This window comes from Trachypithecus francoisi, unplaced genomic scaffold (assembly GCF_009764315.1).
Source record: "Trachypithecus francoisi isolate TF-2019V2 unplaced genomic scaffold, Tfra_2.0 Lachesis_group13, whole genome shotgun sequence".
NCBI lineage: Eukaryota > Metazoa > Chordata > Mammalia > Primates > Cercopithecidae > Trachypithecus > Trachypithecus francoisi.
The window spans coordinates 64,140,896-64,163,416 of NW_022681458.1; the positions used below are offsets into that span (position 1 = coordinate 64,140,896).

Here is a 22,521-nt window from a genome sequence, read left to right on the forward strand (position 1 = left end):
TTTAATATTCTTAGCACATAAAGGGTACTTACTGAGCAATAAGTAATAGATGAATGTCCACTAAAAGATAAGCAAAATAAGCAAAAGAGGCCATATTTAAAAATACAGACAACCAACAAATTATGAAAAGTGTTCAATCTATTAATCAAACAGATGTCACTTAATACAAAAATGAGTATTGATTTTATCCGTCGGATAGACAAGATTTTAAAAGAATGATAATACCCAATGTTTTATGAGTTGGAGTAAATGAATCCTCTGATTACTGTTAGTGGGAGTATAAATTGGTAGAGCCTTTTTGGAGGATGATTTGGCAGTAGTAATTAAGTGTTTTTGTGCACATATTCTTCAACCTTGAAATTCCACCTTTAGGAAACTGTCAAACAGAAGTATTGTCCAGGTGCATGAAGATTTATTTGTAAGAAAGTTGACAGCAGCATTATTTGTAATAAAGAAAAATTAGAAACAATGGCAATGTCTGGTAACAGATACAACTATCCCCTAGAATATTCTGCAGACATTAAGATGAATGAAGTAAGATCTCTTCGAATTAACATGTAAAGATTTCCAAGATACATTGCCAAGTGAAAAAGAAGGTATCAAAAATAACTTATAGTGTGATCCCATTTATGTTTACAAACAACCCTAAAACTAGATATTGTGTGACTGTAGCCATAAAACATCCAGAAGAATACACTACAAATGCTAGCAGGGTTGCACCTTGGGAAGGGAATGGGTAGTGGGACAGGAAATTGAGGGGCAACTGTCATTACTTTACTCTGTGCACTTCTATACTGTTTTCTTTTAGCAAAAAGTAAATGTGTTTATATTGTTAAGGATTATTTTAAAGGGTACGTACACTCCAATGAATTAATATTAGTAAAGCATTTGGAATATTGCCTGGTACAGAAAAGTGCTATATAAGTTGTGTGTTGAAAAAAGTAAGTTCCAATATCAATGTTTTACTCTAAGAAAATAATAATGGGATTTGGAAAGATTTAATTTCAAGGATGTTTAACCCCAGGATTGTTAATCTAAAATTGGAAGCAACCTAAATGTCCAATGTTGTATGATTGACTAAGTAAACTACATTAATCCATACCATGAACAGAGTATTTATGGTAATTTTTAACACTTTCTTGAGGTATATTTTACATATCATAAAATGCACGCATTTCAAGTGAGCAATTCAATGACTTTTAGTAAGGTACAGCCATCACCATGAATCAGTTTTAGAACACACTACCAATAAGATCCCCTATGCCCATTTACAGCAAATCCTGCTACTGCTTCTAACGCAGGCAACCACTAATCTACTTTCCTTCTGTATAAATTTTACATTTCTGAACCATCCAATGGGATATTTTGCATCCATAGAAACTGGTCATAATAGATAATATTATGTATAGGATTAGCCTATTTGACTTTATGTGAAAGGAAAAAGAGAAGAAAACTTGAATGATATATTCCAAAACGTTAATAATGGTTACCCTTGAGTGGCAGAAATATGGGTACTTTTTTTTCTCTTGAAATCTATGATCAGAAAAAAAATTATTTTAGAAAAGATATGGGTCCTGCAATAGATTCCTTCAGGGTTTTCCCTGAGTGTCTGAAAATAAGAGGGTGGGAATAAAAAACTGCCCCCAGACATGAGAAGGTTATTTCCCTAAAGTTCTGGGGGGTGGATATAGGACCAAATAGAAATAAGGTTGTTGAGTGATATGAGTAGCACCTGCATAATTCAAGCACTCAGTAGACCAGAGCCTCTAAAAACTCAAAGAGAGCAGGTGTTGATGCTACTAGGCTACTTGCCAGGAACTGAATTCAGCCTCTCTGCCCCTGGATAGCCTCCTGGGGATATTTTAGCCAACACTAGCTTGTAGGAGGGGGGCTAGAGTAGTCGAAGGGGCTCATTCCAACCTCCCTGGGATTCCAGCTTTAGTACTCAGGTACAGAAGTAGAAGCACCTCAATCTCCCTGTCCTAAGAAGGGAACATGGAAGAAGAGTGATGGGGGCACCTAGACAGGAGAAGGGGAGCCTGTAAAGACTCACGCTTTAGGATGTGTTCTGCCCCAAATTTGGACCAGTGAGGAGCCCACCTTGGGTTTGCTTTCCTTGTTTCCTTCCCCACATCTCTGCCTCATCATCTTGTCCTTGTTTCTGTCTCCGACAAACAAAGCTTCTCCTCCTTTTTTATTTGCCCTCTTATTCTCCATTGTCTTTTGTGAATGAAGTCTCCCACCCTATTCTTCAGAATGTCAATTCTCATAGTGGACAATTTCAAAAAGCATGTAATTGGATTATCTATTCCATTACAATATTTTCTTTTTGGAGATGGAGTCTCACTCTGTCACCCAGGCTGGAGTGCAGTGGCACAATCTCGGCTCACTGCAACGTCTACCTCCCAGCTTCAAGTGATTCTCCTGCTTCAGCCTCCTGAGTAGCTGGGACTACAGGTGCGCACCACCATGGCCAGATAATTTTTGTATTTTTGGTAGAGTTGGGGCTTCACCATGTTGGCCAGGCTAGTCTTGAACTCCTGACCTTAAGTGATCCACCTGCCTCGGCCTCCCAAAGTGCTAGGATTACAGGCATGAGCCACCGCGCCTGGCCCCATTACAATTTTTAAAACAAAGTTTGTATTTTATATTTCTTTGTATCTTTTGGAGTCTGTTTCCTTTGAAGAGGGCACAACACTGGTAGAAAAAGGCCTGCCTTAGCCAAGGGCATATATTTTGGCACAAACTAACAAGAGTCATTTATGATTCTGATTCCTAAAATAAAAGCTCCATCTTTTATCTTTATTGAATTTGTGTAGAAACAAAATTGCAATGAATGAAGCTACACCTTTGGAAGCAGGGCTTTCTTCTGGAATCTCTGGAAAACTCCAAACTCATTTAAAAATTATTTTTAGTATTATATTCCTAAAAATGCTCTGAAAGTATTTCATCATATGAAAATAATGCGACTGCTTTCATATTTTGACATGTTACATTCTAAATTACTCTACTTAAAGAGTTTATTCAGCATTTGAGTCACAACTATCTTAAAACATCCCCAGTTCCAAATCAGTGGGCTCCAAATCAGTGAAGCTTTATTATATAGTTACTGCCTGAGGGCAGAAGTGACTTTCAAAGTCCTGTTTTCAGAATCTACACAAAGGGAGGAAGTGTTATCTGTAGGTGGGAAAACCTTTTTTCACCTGTTCATTTAGCTGACAATGATGTGGCTCTTCAAGCTGTTTTGCCTTCTACAAGTAGGGTCCACGAACGGGATGGCCCCCTTCACTAAGATTCTCTAGTGTAGACCACCAGCATTCTTTAATGATGTATAATTGGACCAGACCACACAATGGGGCTTTAATAGCCTTTCTCTGTGGCTTGCAAGTTTGAAAAGGCTGGCTACCTACTGTCTTTTTTTCTGTACATTGATGGAAGGCCCAGTGCTCAAATTCTATGCATATTAGTGATATTTTAATGAGCTCCCAGGGCTAAAGTGACTTTTTTACGCTGTTTAATGATTTTTAGTTTAACTCTGTTTCTGAGTGGGATGTTGTAAAGATTAATTAGCCAAGGTTCATAAAGTGCTTTCAAGCCGAAAAGTGCTGCACAAGCATGTACAGACTCATTAGCTTCTTAGTCATTAAGGTTTTTTAGACCTTTGTCATTCTGAAACTACATAGTGAAGGCCAAATTAGTTGAGTTTTTTTTGGAAATAAGGGACTTCAGAAAGAGCAGAATAGAGTAATATGTGTATATATATATATACACGCATATACATTGTGCAATTGAGTCTGACCCCAGAGGGTTGAATTGTCATGCCAATGAATGACACAGGGTAGAACATTTCTTACGTTAACAAACATTCTCTCTCAGTGTGCAATGAGTCATGAAGGTATATTATTGTCTCCATCCACAGTAATGTTTGGCCAATATATACATTGGAGGTTACCATGATTCAATTAAGCCTTTGATTGAGGCTGAAAAATTACAAATTGGCTACCAATGACATAAAGAAGACCTAAAAGAAACCAGAGACAAAGGCAGATAATCTACCAAGAATTTGATTGGCAGCTGGCTTTTTAGCAGCATCAATTGCACTTGATAGGGGAAATACCCAACTACCTTACCTTTTAAGATTGATTATAAAATAAACATATTTTCATATGTTTATTTACCATATAACTAAATAAAAAACAAAGCATTTACCACCAACACTAAAAGATACTCTAAATGATTGTCTTTGAGAAAAATAAAAGTAAAACTATATCACAGAAAGAACGAAGGAGATGTTGGAAGGAATGAGGAGGAAAAAACTGGTACACATGTGGGTAAATCTAAGCAAACATTAATAATAGCAATAATAATAATGTCCAATAGGGCCAACATTTGGAAAGCCTTAACAGGGCATTGAAATTTGAACTTTAGCCTGTATTTTTGTGAAAATATTGAAGGAGTTTGAGCTGTCTAGTAATCATCTCAGGGATATAGTTAAAACTAGTGGCAAACTTGAAAATAATAATGGTGTCATGGAATCTAGTGTATGGGCTGCATGTTAACCAAGGGCCTGATGGGAGAAGGCAGTCAGGAGGCTCTTGTTAAATTGAGCTGATCTGTGCATTCCCAGTACAGTGAGTAGGGTGTTCATTTTGCCATTTGCTTTTGTTTGGATGCTGTTATAGAAGCATTAACTTGATAAATTGGAGTACACAAAACAAGACAGCAGGAGTCTCTTTTGCCATTCAAAATGCCAAGTTAAATGCCTTGTAATTGGCTTCAAATAGCAGAGCTTTCGTTGTTTTTCATCTCCACTAAAAGATAAGAATTGGAAGTATATTGTGATATTCGGGGTTTGTTACATTTGTATGAGAAAATTTCATGAAAGTGACATTTGCTAGATGTGTAAAATGGACGAAGATTGTGGAGTTGCTTTTCCTGAGGTTGTGACAAGTAAATACCATTCATCTGTCAGGACTAAATTGAGGGATGCTTTGTCAGACACAATGGGGTAGATGAAAAGAACTAATACCAATCTGATTTGCAGCTTTCTTGATAGTACATTGTACTATTCATGAAGAATAGCTTATACTGTTTGGAAAAAGTATTTGCAAATTCTAAATTTTTAGATGAAAAACTAGGTTTAACAGAAACATGATTGGATGAGGATGAAGAGATTCGCGATTGACTGATGGTTTGATGTTGGGCTGTTCCTAGGCTCCCAGGGACACTGCAGTGTTCCCACTGGGCTAAGACTGGAACCTCTCTAGCCGTGTGTGGAACACAGCCTGGTTCCCGGTCCCTGAAAGCTGAAACTGGATCCTTTCCTTACTCCTTATATGAAGATTAATTCAAGATGGATTAGAGACTTAAATGTTAGACCTAATACCATAAAAACCCTAGAAGAAAACCTAGGTAGTACCATTCAGGACATAGGCATGGGCAAGGACTTCATGTCTAAAACACCAAAAGCAATGGCAGCAAAAGGCAAAATTGACAAATGGGATCTAATTAAACTAAAGAGCTTCTGCACAGCAAAAGAAACTACCATCAGAGTGAACAGGCAACCTACAGAGTGGGAGAAAATTTTTGCAATCTACTCATATGACAGAGGGCTAATATCCAGAACCTACAAAGAACTCAAACAAATTTACAAGAAGAAAACAAACAACCCCATCAAAAAGTGGGCAAGGGATATGAACAGACATTTCTCAAAAGAAGACATGCATACAGCCAACAGACACATGAAAAAATGCTTGTCATCACTGGCCATCAGAGAAATGCAAATCAAAACCACCATGAGATACCATCTCACACCAGTTAGAATGACAATCATTAAAAAGTCAGGAAACAACAGGTGCTGGAGAGGATGTGGAGAAATAGGAACACTTTTACACTGTTGGTGGAACTGTAAACTAGTTCAACCATCATGGAAAACAGTATGGCGATTCCTCAAGGATCTAGAACTAGAAGTACCATACATCCCATTACTGGGTATATACCCGAAGGATTATAAATCATGCTGCTATAAAGACATATACACATGTATGTTCATTGTGGCACTATTCACAATAGCAAAGACTTGGAATCAACCCAAATGTCCATCTGTGACAGACTGGACTAAGAAAATGTGGCACATATACACCATGGAATACTATGCAGCCATAAAAAAGGATGAGTTTGTGTCCTTTGTAGGGACATGGATGCAGCTGGAAACCATCATTCTCAGCAAACTATCGCAAGAACAGAAAACCAAACACCACATGTTCTCACTCATAGGTGGGAACTGAACAATGAGATCACTTGGACTCGGGAAGGGGAATATCACACACCAGGGCCTATTATGGGGAGGGGGACAGGGGGAAGGATTGCATTGGGAGTTATACCTGGTATAAATGAGGAGTTGATGGGTGCTGATGAGTTGATGGGTGCAGCACACCAACATGGCACAAGTATACATATGTAACAAACCTGCACGTTATGCACATGTACCCTAGAACTTAAAGTATATATATATATAAAAAAAAAAAGAATTACCAATAAAAGAATAATTTTAACAACAACAACAAAAAAGGTAGATCCTAGGGTTAGGCCGCTTGGATTCTAAATTCAGCTTCACTATTTACTATCTAAGTGACATCGTTAAGATTTGTAAAGGGTCTGATTTTACTATACTGTACATGCAAGCTAGCAAGTTAGTCTGCCACAGTCTCATGGATGCTGACAGAAGACATGAGACTCCTGGATCAGTGACAAAAAAAGGTTTATTACTCACAACAATAGCAATAGTTTGAGCATCAGCATTTTTGCTGGTTCCTTGACCCCAGTAATAGCACATATAGTAGATTGCATGACAGCAGAGGAACCTCAAATGTCAGCAACCCAAATCTTTTATAATGAACAGTGAGCCTGCCTGACCTCTGTCTAGAGGGAGATATTGTCTTTATTATACTGGATAGTAAACACTTCTGTTCTTTGCTCTGAAAGGAGACAGTATCTCTGTCTTCCAAGGCTGTTCGTTGTATAAGCATTCCCAAAAGATACAGCCAGTGCCTCTCTTTGCCACATGTGCAGAAACATAAAATATCCATAGAGAATTATCTCCCAAGAACTTTGGGTAAGTTCTTAAAGCCTCAGTTTTCTCATCTGCAAACTGGGATTAATGGTAAAACATAAGTGAATATAAAACAGATATAGTGCATATACAATGCTTAACATCATCCCTGACACATAGCATCATGCCTGACATGTTGACAGAACGGCTTAGCCAATGTCAATTACTATTATAAATTATTTTTTCTTGAATAAGGTGCAAGCATGTTTACTGAATTCTTTGTTTTCTCTAGTAAATAGAATATTGCAGCTCAATGATGTTTCACATTATTTGAATCACCAAAGATTAGAACCAAAAAAGACCATAAACCTGGCATTTATAGATAAGAAAATAGGTTCAAGAGCTTATGTGATTTGTTGCATTTCATACAGCAAAACTGTAAAAATAACAAAGATTATTTGGTTTAAAATTCAGATTCTTTTTAATTTCACATAATACCTGGAACTCAGTAAATATTGGAATTACAAATGAAGTGAAGCAAGCCTATGATATATTAGAAAACATTTCACATGTTCATTTGGTCACTCCCCTCTTACTTGCTTGACTTACCAACCACCTTAAATTTGTCCCCTGAAGGCAAAAATAAATAAAACAAATAAGTAGTGGAAAGTTAAAATAAGTAACCCACATCTCTTCCTTGCTTTTATCCCCGCTGTAGTCACTGTCTCCATGGCAGAAAAAAAACAAAGAGCCAAAAACAAAACCTCCAGAAAACTACAAGGAAAGTGCTTGCTGTATGTGTAGGTGATATTGAAAGTGGTCCCATTCTGCCTAAAGGCAGGGAAATTCTAATGGACTATCTGGCAGCTTTATGCCAATAGCTTTATCTTGGTTTATGGACAAACTTTCTAAGGCATGAGGGGGAGTAGCAAGAAAGGGGAAAGTGGGGGGTAACAGAAATAACATCTAGTTCCAGAAGGCAATATGTGAAAATCCAGAAAAGGAATTTATCCCAAAAACATCTGCAAAAATCATTTATTTTTGTACCTCTTCTTAATTCTGATCCCATTGTTTCTCTATCTTCTTTAAAAATGAAGTCATAGCTTTAGTTTTTATATGGCTCTGAAATTCTTTCCAGGACTGTAGGTCAGAGTTGGTCATGCCCAGGTAACCAAAGAAAGATTTTAATAGGACATTCAGTGATAAGGAATGTGAATTGCCCTTCATCTTTTGTGCACCTCAAGTCCTCTGCATAATTACCTTGCACTCCAGGTGATTCTGTTCTGAATGTCCCGGGTGCTTCACAAGTGCTTCCTGAGTTGGTGAGGCTGCCGTCATCCCTCACCCACAGCGGGCACTGCACTGCCCTCTGCTGGATACAGCAGGAATTGCTCTATTTTGCCAGGGCTTTGTACCTCTTCCTAGGGCACCACTGTGTGTGTGTGTGTGCGTGCGTGCGTGTGTGTGAGAGAGAGAGACAGAAAGAGAGACATAGAGAGACTATGATATAAACATACTTTTTCCCTCTTGCTTTAGAGGAGTCCCAAATATGTCACTTGTTTCATCTACATTGTGAAGAATTTACGGAAATAGTTCTTTCAGTTTTTACTTGGAGCATTCTATCTCTCTGGAATCAGAGATTTTGGAGATGAATTTCTTGAGAGTGCAAGACAGTAGTAAAATTCCCTATGCCTAAACCTCCATGACAAGAAAGTCTTTGTTAGGAGTAGGCCCATCACGGCTGGGTGTTTCTGCCGATAGGAGGACTTCTCCATCACAGGCTCCCAGCCTTTCCTCATCAGGCTTCTGCAGAAGCATCCCACCAGTATGATTTGTGTCCAGTTATGTCTACACAGTGGCAGACACAATTAGAGCTGTTTTACAGAAGGCTGCCAGGCCTGCTGACCCCACTGGGCCCATCCTGACAGGCATGTTTAAAATTGGTAGTGGATAGGTCTAGAATCAAGCTGAAATCCCTGCTACAGATGTGAATTGTGTGCCATATACATATGGTATATGCCATATGCCAACAAAAGAATTGACTTATATCCTGCCTACCTCCAAATGTGAGTATGGGCACATGCCTTAAATTCCAGGTGTATCACAGTTCGTTTACTTATTTATCCTTCTTTTATCCAAGAAGCAATACAAGCTGCTTTAGGCACAGTTCCTATGTCATAGCCCTCATAATCTGTTGCTTCACTTTATGTCTTCATAGATGTGAATTCTCTAGTTAAAGACTGATTTACAACATCTTTTAGTTAACTTTGAAAAATATTCATTCTGAAGTTAAAATACTGTATCAACAACTCTCTGTACTCAATCTCTATAGATGCAAATAAAGTATTACAATCAGGCATATAGAGGAAGTGTGGAATTTAGCGAGGGATGTATCAATGTTCTTATGTTTTAATGTTCTTACTGCTCTCTTCGTCCCAGGTTATGCAGATGTATCTTCCATTTTGTGGAATCGCCATATCTAATGCTCAGCTCTTTGCTGCCTCAAGGAAAGAATATGAAAGAAGCAGAGTGAGTAAATAAAAACATTGTTGACTTTCCTCAATACTCTCTTTCTGGTTTCTGTAAGTCATTATGTCTTTTAAAAACAGCCAATGAATGATCTTTGAATAGTACAGGAATTTTTTTTATTTGTATAATTCTGCAAGGCTGTGGTTGAAGATACACTTTAAGCAATAAGCCCAAATGGAAGTGGATACAAATTATCTGTTGTTATTTGGGGGAAGGGATACAAGTTTCTTTTAAAAATGAAATTGGCTGGGCACGATTGCTTACACCTGTAATCCCAGCACTTTGGGAGGCTGAGGTGGGCAGATCACGAGGTCGCGAGTTCAAGACCAGCCTGGCCAACATGGTGAAACTTTGTCTCTACTGAAAATACAAAAATTAGCCAGGCGTGGTGGCGGGCGCCTGTAGTCCCAGCTACTCGGGAGACTGAGGCAAGAGAATCGCTTGAACCCGGGAGGCGGACGTCACAGTAAGTGGAGATCGCACCACTGCACTCCAGCCTAGGTGACAGAGTAAGACTCCGTCTCAAAAAAAAAAAAAAAAGAAAACTAATATCACATCTATACTGTAAGGCCGCAGATCAGTCCTTGCTTATTTATGGCTTTGAAGCAATAACACAATTTGGTGATGCTTTTACAATTAAGTTCTTTAAGAAGCAAGTTATATTACAAACATGATCTTACCCCCACTTCCCAGATTTTATTTTTGAATTGAAACAATTTTTGATTGAAACAATTTTTGAATTGAAAGGGTTTCTGAAAGTGCCCCTCACTAGATACTTGGAACAATAATGCAAAGACTATTTTATAGTATTATAAAGAAACACTTAGAGAGATCTTTTATACTTTCAGGAGCTACAGATCTAAGTTGCAAAAAAAGCAAAGTCTAGTACTCAAAAAATGCTAAATTATCAAATAGAGATTAAATTATATTATACTCATTCTAATTTTAAATATAGGAAGATTACTGTAACAACTTAGAAATATATTTAACAAAATGATGTTCAAAAGGGTTTGAAACCCTTAATTAATCTGGGCATCAAGTTGATTAAAATTTCATTTGCTAATTATTATGATTTATAGATATTTTTTATCAGTAAACAGATGAACAGAGTTGACTAATATAGCCATGGTCCTTAGCATGGCATACCACATCTTTTCTCTGGTTTGATCTTCTTTTCATCTTTAGCCCCATGTCTTACCATGCTCCTGCTTTCATCTGGCACTCCAGCAATATAGTCCCCAATTTCCAGCAAACAATCTGTTTCATTTGATCATACCTTTAACCATATTCATGCCTCTGCCTTCAATGCCTCATGTCAATCCCACTCCTTCCAACCACACCATCTGCCTCACACATTCTTCAGGACCCAGCTCAGCCTTCTGATTAATCTTCATTTCTACACTTATGGTTTTGCCTTGTATCCACTACCACTATTCTATTATGAATACTTATCACACTGTATTATATATTTAAGGAGGTCCCACCTCTCCAACTACATTTTGAACTCCTTAAGGGAAGCTTCATGTATGATTAATCTTTACATTCTTGTGTATGGCACAATTAATTTATTCATTCAACAAGTATTGATTGTGTAGTTCCCTTTCACATGCTGTCTATCCAAATCCCTGCCCTTATGGAACTTACTATTCATGAGAACAATAGATAATAGATAAGAAAACAAATTTTTTAAATTGCGTAGTATAGGTAGCGATAAATACTGCAAGGAAAACTAAAGTGAGATAAAGGGATAAAGGGTTGAGGAAGGTTGGGTTGGGAGGACGTTTATTTTAGAGGGAGATCAAAAAGGTCTCTATAAGGAGATGATCTATAAGCAGAAACTTGAATGAAATGAAGGAGCAAAGCCACATGAAGGTCTGGGGAGAGCATTTCTGGCCATGGAAATACCAAGTACAAAGGACTTGGGTCAGGAGAAAGCTTGGTCAGTGTGTTTAGAGAGCAGAGAGAAAGCGGGGAGTGAAAGGGGAAAAAAATAAAGTGAGGATGTGGAAGCAGGCCAGATGGTAGAAAAGCCTGTGGGCATGGCAAGGGCTTTGGCTTTCATTCTGAGTGCAATGGAAAGCCATTAGACGATTTTGAGCTGAGTCTGACTTACTTTTAGTAGAGTTCACTCTGGCTTCCCTGGAGACAATAAACTGGCTGGGGAGAGAGGGAGAAGGCTGAATCAGTGAGAAGACTTAGGAAAGAACTGTATTGAAGTCAAAAAATAATATGGCTGGGACTAGGGCAGTGAGAAGTGGCAGACTTCCTCCAAAATTGGTGAAATCTATGGGGCTTACTGATATGGGAAATGAGTGAAGGAGACTTGTGGCTGGCACAGCTGGCAAGTAAACAGTTCGATACAGGAGTCTAAAGTTCTGGGGAGATGTCAGGACTGGAGATTGAGATTTGGGAACCAGCAGCATATAGAGGCTATTTAAAGCCAGGGATCTAGCTGGGTTAATGTAGGGATGGATATGTAGATGAGAGAATGGAAAGCTCCAAGGACACGCCCAGGAGCGAAAGAAGGTCACTAGAAGGAGGGACAAAAAGCAGATACTCATTTCCTGGAAGGCAAGTGGCATCAAGAAGCAGGACCTATTCAACTGTGTAAAATGTTTCCAACAGGCTTTGTATGAGCAATAAGGCTGTTTATTTCACCTGGGTACAGGCGGGCTGAGTCTGAAAAAGAAGTCAGCAAAGGGTGGTGTGATTATCATTAGTTCTTACAAGTTTGGGATAGGCATACAAAGTACATTCTTAAAGGTGGGGGAGAATATCACAAAGTACCGTCTTAAGGTTGGGGAAGACTATATCGTATCAGTTAGGGTAGGGCAGGAACAAATCACAATGGTGGAATGTCATCAGTTAAGGCTATTTTCACTTCTTGTGTGGATCTTCAGTTGCTTCAGGCCATCTGGATGTACATGTGCAGGTCACAGGGGATATGATGGCTTAGCTTGGGCTCAGAGGCCTGACAGATATTATCCCAGATTTTCTTCTCTTTTTCTCCTATCCTGGAGCTAGTCTGCATTGTTATTTGTAAAACTTCCAACACTCGTTAATAAAGCAGCAATTTTAAATTAGAAAAAATAAAATTACTATACTGTGATTTGTCAGTGCAAGACTCAAGGCACAATTAGTTTTTCCTCTGAGGTAAATGTTCTTGTATATGGATCCCAGAGGCTCACTCCATGCAATCATAACAAATTGAAAAGTTAAATAATTGTTCAGTTAATATGATCCATCTGAAGAAATAGTCTAGATGATTAAAGAAATAATGTTTTCTCCATTAATAACAGGGCATTTTGCTTGTAATTACTCAGAAAATTGTCTTATTTTTAATATCTGAACATGAAATTTTGTGCATTGACTCCTTACAGAGATTTGCTGTCCAAATGCCAAATAGCAAGATTCACTTAAAAGTTTTTTCACCTTTTGATGTTCCTGTTTGCTTTGGGATCCTGGAGCAATATGGTCCTTAGCTCTGTTCGGTCTTTCTTTAGAGATAATGTAACCACCCAGTCGGTTCACTTTACCCGCTGCCTAGACAAAGCCAATTTCTCAAGGCAGGGGAATTGCAATAGAGAAAGATTAATTCACCGAGTTGGCTGTGTCCAAGACCAGAGTTTTATTATTACTCAAATCAGTCTCCCCAGATCAGAGTTTTTAAGGATAATTTGGTGGGTGGGGGAAGGCCAGTGAGTAGGGAATGCTGATTGGTTGGGTTGGAGATGAAATCATAGGGAATTGAAACTGTCCTCTTGCCGTGAGTTAGCTCCTGGGTCAGGAAGGTCACAAGATCAGATGAGCCAATTTATCGATCTGGGTGGTGCCAGCTGATCCATCAGGTGCAGGGTCTACAAAGTGCAGGGTCTGAAGCACTGATCTGAGGAGCAGTTTAGGAAGAGTCAGCTGTATGATTCCTAAGCCATAATTTCTGATTTTGTGGCTAATTTGTTAGCCTACAAATGCCTACAAAGGCATTCTAGTCCCCAGAGAAGAAAGAGGTTTGTTTTGGGAAAGGGCTATTATCATCTTTGTTTTAAACAATAAACTATAAACTATGTTCCTCCCAAAGTTAGTTCAGCCTATGCCCAGAAATGAACAAGGACAGTTTGGAGATTAGAAGAAAGATGGAGCTGGTTAGGTCAGCCCAGTGATAATTTTGCAATGGTGGTTTCAATAACCCTACCCAGGATATTTGGTCCTCTTTCAGTTGCTCAGTGAACTGGACGTATTTCATGGATTTCCTAACTCATTCAAATGTCTTTTCTTTTCTTTCTTTCTTTCTTTCTTTCTTTTTTTTTTTTTGAGGTGGAGTCTCACTCTGTCGCCCAGGCTGGAGTGCAGTGGCGAGATCTCGGCTCACTGCAACTTCTGCCTCCCAGGTTCAAGTGATTCTCCTGCCTCAACCTCCTGAGTAGCTGGGACTACAAGCGTGCACTACCACACCCGGCTAATTTTTTTGTATTTTTAGTAGAGACGGGGTTTCACCATGTTGCCCAGGCTGCTCTAGAACTCCTGGCCTCATGTGATCTACCTGCCTTGGTCTCCCAAAGTGCTGGGATTATTGGCATGAGCCACCACGCCCAGCTACTCAAATGCTTTTTTACCTGAATAGATTCAGAGAAGAAATTTTCATGTTTCAATGGTTTCAGGACAAATCAAATTCATTATTGAAGTTGAAAATTAGTCATGTCCCTGAGATGATGATTAGCACCATGATGAATAGATGTGAATTTGACAATTCATGAAATCCTTTTGTGAGAGATTAGACTTGAGATTGCACCTCTTTCTACATTCTATTGAATCAAGTGCCCTCTGGGAATTCACTGTCTGTGTAATTTTCTGATTGCTTTCTGAGAGAAGCATAATATCTACCACGTGTACATAACCTACTATTCTTAAATCTCTGGAAACATCCATGCCATTAAAAATTCCAAGCAAATATTATTTATTTTTATTTTTTATTTTTCATAAATGTATGCCTGACCTGAGCAAACAAACATTATTTCAATGCAAAAAAAAAAAAAAAATTGCAGCTTATTTCTTAGCTGGAGAAAATCACGGGTTACTGCAATTTAATTTTTAAATAAGTACACAGTTTTCAAGTTAGAGCTTCAGATTTTTTTCTAAGTCGTGTGCTTTTCATTCTGCTGTTTAAAAAAAATTAATGTGTTTCTTTCCTGATATATAAATATCTAAATGTTCTCCTGGACAGTTTGGGATAAAGCGGTATGTCCTCTTGTGTAGAGGAATTAAGGAGGGTATATATGTATGTGTGTACATATATATTTATTTTTATATATGGAGGGTATATATATTTTATATATGAAGGATATGTATATATTATATATGTAATTTATATATTTATATTTAGCAAAGACTAAATGTAAATTACATATATATATATTTAAGAATCTGACCCTTAATTAGCATTCACCTCTCTAATTCTTCCAGAGTTATGTAAGGGATGTGTATTAGTGAAAATGTCTGAAGTTTGACCAAGAATCTGTTTCTTCCTGATAGTGAGGAAGAGCTGCTTTGTAATTTTCAGAAATCAATGTGCTTTGGAGGTATTCATTAATTATAAAATATTGTTTTTTGTTTGTTTGTTTGTTTTTGAGAAAGGGTCTCACTCTGTTATCCAGACTGGAGTGCAGTGATGCGATCTCGGCTCACTGCAACCTCTGCTCCCTGGGTTCCAGCGATTCTCCTGCCTCGGCTTCCAGAGTAGCTGGGACCATAGGCACATGCCACCATGCCTGGCTAATTTTTTTGTATTTTTAGTAGAGACGGGGTTTCACCATATTAGCCAGGCTGGTCTCAAACTCCTGACAGGTGATCCACCTGCCTGCCTCGGCCTCCCAAAGTGCTGGGATTACAGGCATGAGCCACTGCGCCCAGCCAAAATATTGGGTTTGTACCTAGTTGCATTGCAGAAAAATTACTATAGGAGAGGAGAAATGCCTATAGCTAATGGTTATATGATCCCTGTGTCAAACTGAAATATTAATAATCAGAATTTAGTTTTAAAGAGTTTATTAAAGTGAAAAGCTGGGAATGGCCAATCCAGGAGATGCAGACTCCAGAGAAATGGGGTAAAAGGTAAAAGTTAGACTCTTGCTTCTACAGGCACAAAGCAAAGAAATTTAATAGGATTTCAGCATTTTCTATACAAGGCTGGTATATGAGTTATAACAATATAATTAGTTACAGTTTGTTTTCTTTTCTATACAACTTGTTTTCTTTATAGCTGGTTTTCATTTTCTTTCCAATTTAAAAGAGTATATTTAACATTCCATCTTAAGGCAATGTGATGGCCATGGAGTCCTTGTGTGAGAGGAGAAGAGGGAAGTTAATCTGTAATGAAGATCAGCAGTGAAGAGGGAAGGGGTCTTCTCTGGTGCTCTTTAGTAATTTTCAACATTTTACAAAACAATGTTGATAAGGAAGAAGGCTAATCTATAGTCAGAGAAACAGGGGTTATAGTTGCCTTGGTTACACCTGCCTCTCAAGTGACCCCTATAATCATCATCCTTTAAGACTCAAAATAATCTAGAGTTCCAATAGCTTAGGTTTTGAGTTACTTATTTTCACGTCTGTTATAAGAACTAGCTCTATTCTCAAGTTGTATTTTGCAGTTTAAGCATGTATTCTAAAATTGAGTGATAAAAATATGTCAAAACAATCATAAAAGTTTTTAAAATTAGCTACACAAAAAGATTTATTGTATTTTATTAAAGCAAAGACTAAATTAAATTTTAAGGAAAAAAACAACTTTTTTTCAGTTTCACGTCCACCTAAATACATCTATTTCATCTTTTCTAGGCTTTGCTAGAGGTCGTTAATGACCTCTTTGAAGAACAAACTGACCTGGAGAAAATTGTCAAGAAAATAATGCATCGGGCCCAAACTCTGCTGAAATGTGAACGCTGTTCTGTTTTACTCCTAGAGGACATCGAATCACCAGTAAGTTATCTTTTATCTTTTAAAGTTGAAGACTGTGAATGGAAGAAAGTTGAGTTTATGTGTATTTAAACTTGTGAAATTGACTTGAATCCCTCTCTTCCTGACTCTTCAACCATGAGGCAACTTTTCATAAAACAAGAGTTTTTTATTTTATGTGTATTTCATTCTCATTTTTCAGTCAACTTAGAAACATAGACTTTAACCTAACAGGGACTTTACAGATCTATCCCAGGCCTTTGTAATTGCAGATGAAGAAACTAAGGGGTTCAGTGATTTGCCCAACCTCACATAGCTCCGTTAGAAAAGAAACTCAAGTGTCTGTCTCACATTTTATTTACCTATGAAAGGTAATGCCTTCAGCATTTCTGGGGGTGGATTTCAGTCCAGACAATGCTCCATGGCCTTCATAAGGCAAGGAGGAAGCAAACAAATGAGTGGAGATTCAGTACCCTTAGTTCTTGGAACCCAGACAAACTGGACTCAAGGAGAATGGAATGGCCAGTCGTTGCTGGGCTGTTCCCTGCAGCAGGTTTGTCCTGTGGAGACTTCCGGGTTCTTTCACAGCTGCTGTTAACCTGTGAATTCTGGCACAGAGTAGCCTTACCAGGCGAAGAGGGCTGCTGTTCACTTCCCTGCAGGGGTTCCTGCCACTCCAGAAGGAAGTATCTCATTCAGGGCCTTAGGGCTGCCCCACCGTGGCAATTTGTGGCCAGCTTTCTGGTTTTATTAAGCCCTTTGGCTTTCCGGGGAAATCTGCTGGGTAGATAAGCAACAATATTGAAATAATAATCATCATCAATCTAAATTCTTGAAAGCTAAATGTGTAAACCCTTGGCAACAATTTAATATCTTTGCTGAGAACTTGCTTCAAAGATCAGGAATTGTCTAGCAATTAAGAGTTGCTTTAATACCTGACAGAATGTTATTTTGCCATACTTTACTTACAAAAGATTATTCCCTTTGCCTTTAGGTTTATTTTCCTCAAAGAATAAGAACTTTAGGGTAAATTTTGGAGATTTAATAATAAGTATTGTAAGACTCACAATAATGAGTTTCTTTTTAAATCTATATACGTCTAAAATGTTTAGGAGTGTTTCCCCAGATTTTAGCAGAGATTGGGGTTATTTCTGTTTCAGTCAGTGTGGTTTACACAAACAATAGCCTGGAAAGTATCCTGTGACTGTATAAATCTCAACTGAACCTTGGGAGAATATGCACACACACACACTCCAATAGCCCATACTTATGGAGTGCTTCCAGAAACGTTGTGAAACATTTGCATTCATTTAATCCTCATTTTATAAGGTAGGTGTTATTATCACCCTATAATAATCTTATAGATGAGGAAATAAGGCTCAGAGAGTTGCGTGACTTGCCAGTCACCTCCACTGCCTGACTCTAAAGCCCCTTAAAGAATGGGAAGCGGTGGGGGTGCTCATTAGTACCTGGCAGGTTTCAGGGCCACAGAGAAGCCCCCATTAAACAAAGGCAGGAAGGGCAACTGTTGGGGCTTTGGCTTCCAGGATAACCTGAACCACCCCAAGGTCCCTGTGGGAGCAAGTGGCTGGGGGTGAGAGTCAGGGGTAGGTAGGCTGGAATCTGGACACAGGCAAACTCATCATTTGCTAGCTCACTTGTAAACAGATATGAAAGCAACTTAAACCATCTAAGGGTGGTCATTCTTGCTAATCTTCTAACTTGGACTGTTTTTATGGTGTGGTCTAACTCTTCGGCAAATGACCAAAAAGTATAGATGATGGAAGTTGATATTGAATGTAGGGGCAGAGCTGGAGGGAACAGTAGAAATAGCAATATCTTCATGGTATAAAGTAGGGAGAGGAGTGGTCAAAAAACACCATCTAGATAGGGTAGATGGTACAAACAATAACAGCACTGGCTGGTATTCTACTGAAAGTTCAAAAGGCCTCTTTGCTATCACTGCTGAACACTCTAAGACTAATGTTGGGGCAGAAAATTCTGGAATACTCCTCATTATATCTTCTCTTTTCTTACCCATCCCCCTCCAAAGTGATATTGATGGAAAAACCAAACTCCGTAAAATATTTTATTTTTGTTTTGTTTTGGTTTTTTGATTTTTTAAAATTTTAACGTTCTAAATTTTAATTGATAAATAATTTTATGTATTTATGGCATACAGTGTGACGTTTTGATACATGTATACATTGTGGGATGATTAATTAATATATGCATCCCCTCACATACTTATTTTTTGTGGGGAGGACATTTGAACTTCACTCTTAGCAATTCTGAAATATACATTGTTACTAATTATAGTCACCATGCTGTGCAATAGAGCTCAAAAACATATTCCTTCTGTCTAATGAAACTTGTACACTGTTACCAACAACTCTTCACTCACTTTTACTTTTAGCCGCTGGCAACTACCATTCTACTTTTTGCTTCTATGAGTTCAACTTTTTAAATTCTAGAAATAAGTGAGATCATCCAGTATTTGTCTTTCTGTACCTGACTTATTTCACTTAACATCCTTCAAGCTAATTCATGTTGTTTGAAATTACAAAATTTTATTCTTTTTAAAGGCAGGATAGCTTTTTTTTTTTTTTTTTTTTTTTTGAGATGGAATCTCGCCCTGTCCCCCAGGCTGGAATGCAATGGCGCAATCTCAGCTCGCTGAAACCTCCATCTCCTGGGTTCAAGTGATTTTCCCGCCTTAGCCTCCCGAGTTACTGGGACAACAGGTGCCCACCACCATGCCCAGCTAATTTTTGGGGTTTCACCATGTTGGCCAGGCTGGTCTCAAACTCCCGACCTCAGTTGATCCACCCGCCTCGGCCTCCCAAAGTGCTGGTATTACAGGTGTAAGCCATGGCGCCCAGCCCAGAATAGCATTTTTTAAATGGATATTTGTTTCTATTACCTTTTGTATTTTACAGACTTATTATTGAAAGTTTCCTCTGTCATCAAGTCCCTCAGTGCACCTCCAAAAAAGCATCTCTTGAAATATGAAACTCACTCCTTTTTTTTTTTTTTAACTTTTATTTTAGGTTCAGGTATACATGTGCAGGTTTGTTATATAGGTAAAGAGGCTTATTCTGAGCCAATATGAGTGACTGTGGCCCAAGGGAAATACAAACAGAAGAAGTCTTGAGTAAGTGGTCCCAAGGTAGTTGGATTGCAGTTTGGTTTTATACATTTTTTGGAGGCAGGAGTTACAGACAAAGACATACATCAATACATGGAAGGTATATATTGGTTTGGCCCGAAAGGGCAGGATATCTTGAAGCAGGGACTTACAGGTTATAGATAGGTTCAGAGAATCTTTAATTTGCAATTGATTAAAGGAGTAAGGCTCTGTCTAAAACTTAGAGTCAGCAGAAAGGAATGTTTTAAATTAAGATAAGGATGCTATGTAGCAAGATTGGTGGCTTGCAGGAATGACTTAACCCTTCCTTGCCTTACATGTGTTAGGTCTTGTTTATAATTTGGTATCTTATTGCCAGAATGAGTCTGTTTCATGAGTCTTATGATCTCTATTTGAACATTAATGCTGCTCAGCTGTGTATGAACTCCAAAACGGAGGGCAAATAATGAGAAGGCTATTTGACTTTCCTTCCATTTATGGCCAGGAATTCAGTTTTTAAGGTTTTTCTTGGGTCCCCTTGGCCAAGAGGGGGTCTGTTCAGTTGGAGTAGGATTTTATTTTTAGTTTATAGTGAGAATGAGCTCCTCTAACACCATAGGGATGAACTCTGAAGGTAAAAGTGAACCAGGTGAAAAAAAAAATTAATCTGCTCAGTACTGTTCCAGAAGCTGTAAAGACTTGTTGGCAAGTCTGCTGCCTGTGGAGGTGGTGGGAGAAGTTTGGGATAAAGGTATCTATTTATGTGGCATCCCCAGCAGAAAACCTACCAATGCTAGGCATTCCTTTAATACACTTCTCACCAAAGGCTTCTCAAAACTTTAGGCTTGTAGGTGACATAGTTCTGTGCACCACCCAAGTTGTACAGTAGAAATTATAGAAAGGAGACGAGAAACAGTCACTCCATGTTCAGGAGAAGAAGCCAGGATAAACAGGAGAATGTTTATCTCTGCCCCCACATTCAATGTCAACTTCCGTCATCTGTACTTTTTTGGTCATTTGCCAAAGAGTTAGACCACATCATAAAAACGAGTCCAAGTTAGATGATTAGCAAGAATGACCACCCTTCTAATCTACTGTATTAGAAGATTTTCAAACTTGACAAAGTTATTTTTACTGGAAATATTTCAATAATAGGTATATTTTTATAATAATAAAGGAATCCATATAAGATCTCAATATTACCAAGCAAATCCACAGTTCAATTATACCTTTTCCATATTACTTATGACCTTTCTTTCCTTATTATTATCAATGAACCTATCACTAGCAGGACACTTCTTAGACAGTCTTCATCACCTCTGATGCCCCTGGTATTTATGATAAACACAAAAGAGCTTTTCCTTATGCAAAGTGCTAGTTTCATTTTTAGATGTGTTATAACCAATAATTATCTACATAATGTAAAACAAAAATTTCAGGAAAAAAAGATCGATATCAAGGGGTTAAGGGAAGTCCCCTGTCCACACCCCTCCCCAACTTGACAGTAAGAATGTGGTATGTTACTTCAGGGGAGGAATTACTGAGAATACAGGAACAGTTAAATGGACTTTTAAGTTTCAAAACGGGCTTTTAAAATTTATAGCAGGGCTTTGCACAGTAGCATGCACCTACAGTCCCAGCTACTCAGGAGGCTGAGGCAGGAGAATTGCTTGAGCCCAGGAGTTCAAGGACAGCTTGGGCAAAATAGTGAAACACCACCTCTGAAAATCAATCAGTCAATAAATAAATGAATAAATAAATAATATAAAATTTGTAGCGGGGTTATTCTGGAAAACCAAAACTTTTTCCTAAAGGCTTGAATGAATCAGAACATAAAATTATGAATAAAACAGTAGAATGAAAAGAGAATAAAAGAAGCCCTAGACTATCCCATTCTTGGATTGCCTGGACTAAGGGAGGAGAATCGGAGAGGAGAATAATAAATGTGAGGTCATCAGTCTTCCTAACCTTGCTCCCAGACTCAATTCTCCGTATAGTGATGGTGGTGGGCGTTGGAGAGCGGGTGGGAGGAGTTGAAACTTCCACTAGACACCATAGCAGGAAAAACAGGTGACAATGTCAGAGGCGTTAAGAGGCAGTGAGAGCCTGACAGCTTTTCTAGAGTCTCAAAGGAGCATGAGAGGCAAATGCAGCTTTCCCCATTTCCTGGCAGATGTTAACAGAGGGAGGGCTGGGGCCTGAAGAAGCCTACCTGTCAGGATGAGGAAGGGACAGGGTTGTGACCTGGTCCTGGAGGGGCTGTGGATATTTATGCATATCCAGTGTTAGGAATGACTCTGCAGAGGGCCAGCAAGGCCTTCTTATCTCAGAACAGAGGCCAATCTGGTTGAGCGGGTGACTGCAGACCTGCCGTGTCTCTTCCAAGCACCCGGAAAGGTGCATGTCACCTTGGTGAAAATTTCAGTATTAAATAAGTTTAAATCTGAAATGACTGAGAAAACCTGAAGTGGCCGAGTTTAAATGGAGTAATCTCTTTTGTATTCTGTTAATAAGCAAACTTGGGGTCAAGCAGATAAATTTAGTTGAATTATAGAAAAAGAATATGGTTTTTTTTGTATAGCTGTATCTGTGAACTTTTAAATCTACAATCAATATGCAAATTATATTCTATAGTTAGTTATCTTGTATTCAATCCACATATGTAGCAATTAGATAGATGGGGAGAATGATGTATTATTCTATAAATGTTTTGGAAGCAAATGGCTGGCAATTTGGGGAAAAAAGAACTGTAAGAAGCTGGATTTCTACTTCATACTTATAAAAATATAATTTTTATAAAAGGCAAAATTATGATGCATATAAATATAAAATAAATGCAAGTTGAAGATTTTTTAAACTCATTGAT

General features: G+C 38.3%; 1 protein-coding gene across 2 annotated transcripts in view; it reads left to right on the forward strand.

Annotated features, from left to right (window-relative positions):
* PDE11A (phosphodiesterase 11A) overlaps nt 1-22,521 on the forward strand; it is a 490,924-nt gene that overhangs the window by 167,208 nt on the left and 301,195 nt on the right. For both annotated transcript variants that reach the window (XM_033231025.1, XM_033231026.1), the window contains 2 exons: nt 9,491-9,580; nt 16,412-16,552. In XM_033231025.1, the coding sequence (XP_033086916.1) occupies nt 9,491-9,580; nt 16,412-16,552 (231 nt within the window). The remainder of the gene's footprint in view (nt 1-9,490; nt 9,581-16,411; nt 16,553-22,521) is intronic.